This window comes from Salvelinus sp. IW2-2015, unplaced genomic scaffold (genome assembly GCF_002910315.2).
Source record: "Salvelinus sp. IW2-2015 unplaced genomic scaffold, ASM291031v2 Un_scaffold7255, whole genome shotgun sequence".
NCBI lineage: Eukaryota > Metazoa > Chordata > Actinopteri > Salmoniformes > Salmonidae > Salvelinus > Salvelinus sp. IW2-2015.
This window is the reverse complement of record NW_019948515.1, coordinates 7166-13768: the sequence shown is the minus strand read 5'-3', so window position 1 is coordinate 13768 and position 6603 is coordinate 7166. Positions and strand designations below refer to the sequence as shown.

Here is a 6603-nt window from a genome sequence, read left to right as displayed (position 1 = left end):
TGTGTTATGGGGACGGACATATTGGCTCCATTATATATTATATTAATATATATTGTACTTTTATAATATAAAGGCCTTTAATTGTCAAAACAATTTCGTATGATTTTACGTTGCCTCTTGTCAGTCGCAGGTTGACGTTTGTCATGAATCTTGACCTGGAGGCAAGAAACTGCCGTGATTTTCCTCTAGATATTGCCAGCTGCAAAGTCAAAATTTAATATAAGCTTTAAAAATGTATGAAGAAAACGTAATGGATGTTTAACCTTTCTAGCCCCGCGTTCCGCTAGCGGAATCTCCTCCCACATTCCCCAACTGAAAAGCCAGAGCCGAAATTCAAAAAAATTTTTTTAAATATTTAAACTTTCACACAATTAACACGTCCAGATACAGCAAATCTCTCTCTTGTGTGTGTCCAGGGTGTGTCAGGTTATTATTGACACTGAGGAGTCATCATCCCAAACCCAAAACCCTGGATAGAGGGGCTCGGTGAATGTGGAGGTGAATTTGATCAGGTGGGTCAGTGTGTCAGAGGAGGCTCTATAGAAGGACAGTGTGCCGGCTGGCCAGTCCAGATACACTCCTACTCTGTGGGAGCTGGAGGAGGGGACGTCTATGGTAGTGGAATTATTATTGTGCCAGGCAGTGTAACTGTTGTCAGAGCAGGTCAGACACCAGGACTTGTCATTGTATCCAAGATAACATTCATTAACCCCTCCTCTCCTGCTGATTCCTTTATATGTCACTCCTATATCAGCCCCTTTCCCACTACACTCTACCTCCCAGTAACAGCGCCCAGTCATACCCTCTCTACACAGCACCTGTCTACAGTCCTCAAATCTCTCTGGGTGATCAGGATACGGCTGCTTCTCTGTCCTACATGTCACCTTTCTGTTCTTCTCAGACAGAGAGAGGCGTCTGTCTACTGTGTTTAGGTCCAGTGTGAGATCACAGACATCTGATGGATGAAACCAGACACAATATTAGAAATTATCATCATTCACATTAGAATGTTAACTCACTTTTCACTAATTCCTTTAATGTAGATGTTTCTAGGTATCAAAAGGAGAAGTTAAGGTAACTTGAGACTTGTTGAATGATCATATGTTATACTGTATGGTAATATTAAACATACTTATTCCACTTAATCACACACACACACACACACACACACACCAGTATACATGTTTGAGCACACACACACGCTCACAAATGTTGAACACACACACACATGCTGAACACACACAAACACACATTTCTTATGTAACACGATTTTGCCACACACACACAGACACACACATACACCATTTTCAAAGCAACTCTTTGTAACTTTGTGTCACGATGTAGTACGGAAGGTTCCTCCGCCCCCTCTGGGGACCCTGGCGTACTCCGTTCGTTCCATCCTGGATTCGAGGAGTCAGGCGAGGGGCCTTCAATTCCTCGTGGAGTGGGAGGGGTACGGTCCTGAGGAGAGGTGCTGGATTCCGGTGGAGGACATGTTGGACCCTTCAATGCTCCGGGTCGTCCCCGGAGCATGTCACGACTTCCGTCGAAGTCGGCTCCTCTCCTTGTTCGGGCGGCGTTCGGCGGACAACGTCACCGGTCTTCTAGCCATTTCGCCGCTCCACTTTTCATTTGTCCATTTGTTTTGTCTTGTTTCCCCTGGTTTACCTAATCACACTAGATTTATAGTTCCTCTGTCTTTGTGTGGTTTTGTTTTGTTACGTGTTTTGTGTGACGCGCCAGGCTGTTTTTTCCCCGGTTTAACTGTTAAATTGTTCAACATTTGCATTATTGTGACTGTTTTCTTGCTTTGCACTTTTTTGCATTTTTGCAGGTTTTTGACGCAGTTGCGTCTGTTTGTTGTTTGCTTCTGCCAAATAAAGTGTGCGCCTGATCACAACTCTCTGCACCTGAATTCTATACCAGTAGCGCACAACCTGACAGAATTCCACATCTTCCAGCAGGAGCAGGTACTAGGTCTAGGAACGCGTCAGAGAACATCTCAGCGCCACGATGGATTGCGTTGTCCAGACCATGGACCGCTGGGAGATACATGCCTCGACCAGCACAACCGGGGTATCCGGTCTCATCCGGTAGGATGAGTCTCGCCCATCCCAGGGACGGAAGCACGGTGCCAGGAGTTCCTGTTACAGCTGTAACTGTATATATAGCTGTATACTGACCTATACCGTTCACCCGGCTGCTTCTGTAGAACTACAGCTGATATTTAATATGACCAAGTAAGTAATGATGGTGGCCTTTGACTTTGACTTAACTTGAATTAAGACTTATTCTTAGTCATATTCTTCACAGCAGTCAACACTCACATTTTCTAAGTCCAGGTTTCATTGTGTTCTCTCCACCATGTTCCACACTGTAGCGGTAAGCAGAAGAACAGACAGTCATTGAGGGATACACCTGAACTCACACACACACACACACACACATTCTGGACATGCACGCAAACAACACACACTGGACACACATCTGGACAGCAAAAACATACAACTGGCAATACTACCTGGACACACGGATATAGGGCATGTAACTTCAAGCGAATGTTTTGTGTTAGTGTGGTATCCTATGTGGGTGTGTGTGTGTGTGTGTTTGTGTCATTGAGAGATTGTCTGGACACATACCACTGGACTCACACCATGAGCACTCTTCACACGCCTCGCCACTACACCACACACACACCACACACACACACAGTCAGCATACTAACTTTGTCCAAGTGGTGGTAAGTCATGTTTGTTTAATCTGAATAATTACAGCTCGATAGCAAACATGAATGACATTACTTAACCTCTACATACTTGAGTCTCTCCAGTCTTGCATTGTGGATCCTACCACGTCCAGCAGGAGCGAGCTGTCCTGAGTCTCCACTGGGTAGATTGTGCTCAGGTCCAGCTCTCTCAGGTGTGAGGGGTTTGACTTAGAGCTGAAGACCAGAGAATGCAGCACGCCTCCTTGTGACTCTAGCAGCCTGACATGCTGCCAAAGAGTCAATATTATTAAATACTACACGCCTATTCTTTGGTGGAGAAAATAGTGGCAGTATATTCTTTTTTTCAACACTATTTAAAGACACTCAGTGTCCTGAAAGCCTGCCATAACTTTTCATAAATTAGTGTATCAATAATCACTAAATTATAAGTGGTTGCTTATAGAGAGAAAATGTATAGTAACTATTTTGAGTAGACTGACCAGAACCAGTTTTTAAAAAAGCAGTATCAGTCCAGAAGACAGACAGTGAGGTATCAGATTTAGATTGTATTGAGTATACAGTCCACACCATATCTATAATGACAGTGAAGCTAACATTTTAAATGTGTCTCTATAATCATCTCTGTTATGTTTTGCCCAATAGTGGCTAAATGGTGGATGATGACTGGAGTTATTTTCTGTCTAAGTTAGAAGTTAACATGTTTCTAAACACTACTAAATGAATCCTAATGATGCCATTATTAAGAAAAATGATGAATGAATCATGAATAATAATGAGTGAGAAAGTTACGGAGGCTACAACAAAACATGCTAACCTCTGTCATGACGTTGGCCTGGGGTTTATGACAGTCATAAATACCTCTTCCCCCCTTTGCTCTTCTCTAACCTACTGAGGTTACATTTAAAAACCCCTTGGTTAACATAGAGATTCTGGAAATTAACTATATTCTGGTAATTCGACCAACTGAACATATGAGGTGGTACTTAAGGTATATTATGTCAGTTCGGTTGTCATCTGAGACATTCTCTTCAATGATAGAATGACAAACTCTACTGTGGAAAGTCTAAACATCAGAGGTATCGGATTCACATGGAATTGTTGTTCAATTTAAATGTTTGAATACGAAATTATTTGTGATGGGATGAAATTTGATTTTAGCTTCTAAAATGTGAGATTTGGGTTTTCATAAATTAGGGCTGCTCACTCAGTGGCCCGCCCACGTGAAGAGACAGAGGTTGTAAACTTTTCACACACCCCCTCTTCCTTCCGATATAAAGCCTTGACAACAACATAACTTCCTGTTCCGAGGATATGAGGATGACGATCCCATGTCAGAATGGTTCAGAACAAAAACTACAGAACAAAGCCTACATCAGCATGAGCTTTGGTTGTAATTGTATGAACTTTGAACTCTTATTCACGACAGACGTGATACCTCCTAGCCGTTGAGTTAGCGACCGCAGCTGCAAACGCAGGTTAGGAAGGAACAGACAGAGTATCCCGTCTACCACCCAACAACGTTATCACAACGTATCCAATTTACCAGCAGAGACATTCTTCAAAGGACAGAGGACTCGGTTTGGCAACACGGTCTTCCATCTACCACCAACCTACTGAAGCGCAGCTCAGAGTAAATATTTATTGCGTTTTCCTTTTCCAAATGGCCGTTAATTTATAAGATACTGTATTTACGATAGCATGGCTTCTCCCCTTTGTTCCCCAGTCTCCCGCTCTTTCACTAAAACCCCGCCCCTTTCCCATATCTGTTCCGCCCGCTAGGAACGTTTCCTATGACGTAAAGAATTATCCAGGTATAATTAATTCTTTGTATACAGTATGTTATTCTGTGTGATTAGTTAGGTATTTAGTAAATAAATAATTDAACCCAATTTTGTATTGCTGATTCAACTTGATAGCCAGGATTCTTGCAGATAACCAAGAATTTACAACTTTCAGAATATGAGACTGAAGTAAGATGACGATTAATATTGACTGCTATTGATGTAAAATATTGCTAAATCTTTAAGAGTTTATTCAGAGTTTATTCAGAAGATAACAGCTCTATAAATATTATTTCGTGGCGCCCGACTCTCTAGTTAATTACATTTACCCGATTAGCTCAATCAGGTGATATTAATTATGGAGAAAGTATTTTATAGAATAGCATGTCATAGCAATTAATCCGGCATAGCCAAAGACACGACACCTCTCACCATTACCAATAACAGAGGCTACAACAAAACATACTAACCTCTCACCATTACCAATAACAGAGGCTATAACAAAACATGCTAACCTCTCACCATTACCAATAACAGAGACTACAACAAAAGATGCTAACCTCTCACCATTACCAATAACAGAGGGGGTACGATATTTGTGCCTCTGTTGCTTTCTCATTTATCATCATTCACTATTCATTCATGATTATTCATAATCATGGTAGCATCCACATGAATGTAGAAGTGTTCAGAAGCATCTTCTATTTTTACTGACAATACAAATGAATTGATGTGACTCCAAAATGACAGGACATTATTCACCATTCAGTTTCTATTGGGAAAAACATCCAAAACACAACCAAGACAAACTGAAAATTTATTAAACAAGTTAGTAGAATCACAATCTTGATGTAATCACTGCAGGCATGGAATATGGGACCAAATACTAAACTTATGAATACTTTAATACAATATAAGTGAATTTGTCCGATTAATTACGACTTTTTCAAATGGGAGAACTACATACAGAAGGTGCTTTACTTTCTTAACAGTAACACAGCTAGGTATGAAAATACACTCAAATAAAATGTGACATTCTGTACTGTTGCCTAATATGAAACATTAAAACATCTATTTTAATTACAGGTTTTTAGGCAACAAAATAGGAAAAATGCCAAGGGGGTGAAAACTTTTGCAAGCCACTGTACATACAAAAATATGTATGTGAAAGGTGACATTCTGTACTGTCATCTAATACGAAACATTATATCTCAAATCCAACATGCTGGGGCATAACACCAAATGTAAAACTGTAAGCTTTACTGTCCAAACACATATGGTGTGGACTATGTGTGCCTGGTAAACACATGTGGATCTGGTGAACAGTTATCACTTGTTGACCAACTACAGGAATACTGACCTCAGAGTCTCCAGTTTACAGTGGGGATTCCCCAGTCCAGCAGAGAGCAGCTTCACTCCTGAATCCTTCAGGTCATTGTTACTCAGRTCCAGCTCTCTCAGGTGTGAGGGGTTTGACTTCAGAGCTGAGACCAGAGAAGCACAGCCTTCCTCTGTGACTCCACAGCCTGACAGCCTGACAAAGAGATCATCATGACTTCAAACATTGTAAATTTAACACCAGTAGTGTAGAAGGACAATGGCAGATGCATTTGGTTTATTCTCCCAAACAACATATGGATTCATCTTCCGTCTCCTAGAATTGTATGGTCATAATGTTATACTAATGTGAACATCAATGCATTTATTCAATATGTTATTCAATATAATATTATATACATATTATTATACATATTTCTCTCTAAACCTAATATTTCTTCCTGATGATTAGTTCTTATATGTCATTTTATTTACTCACAGAACAACTCTGGAGGCTTTGACCACTGGCATCAGCCTCAGAAGACCTTCCTCTGATCTGGAGTATTTCTTCAGGTCAAACACATCCAGCTCCTTTTCTGAAGTCAGCAACACAAAGACCAGAGCTGACCACTGTGCAGGTGACAGGTTGGGTTTTGAGAGACTTCCTGATCTCAGGAAGCTTTGGATCTCCTCCACTAGAGAATGGTCATTCAGTTCATTCAGACAGTGGAACAGATTGATGCTCCTCTCTGGAGAGGGATTCTCCCTGATCTTCTC

The 6603-nt window shown here is 41.0% G+C and overlaps 1 protein-coding gene across 1 annotated transcript; it reads right to left on the bottom strand.

The window, feature by feature from the left end:
- Positions 1 to 409: 409 nt before the first annotated feature.
- On the bottom strand, positions 410 to 6597 carry LOC139027077 (stonustoxin subunit beta-like; the record flags this gene model as incomplete). The annotated part of the gene is made up of 4 exons (XM_070442256.1): positions 410 to 955; positions 2328 to 2374; positions 5870 to 6043; positions 6326 to 6597. Coding segments are annotated over 4 exons (1026 nt in total), but the record flags the coding sequence as incomplete, so codon positions are not given.
- Positions 6598 to 6603: the final 6 nt, after the last annotated feature.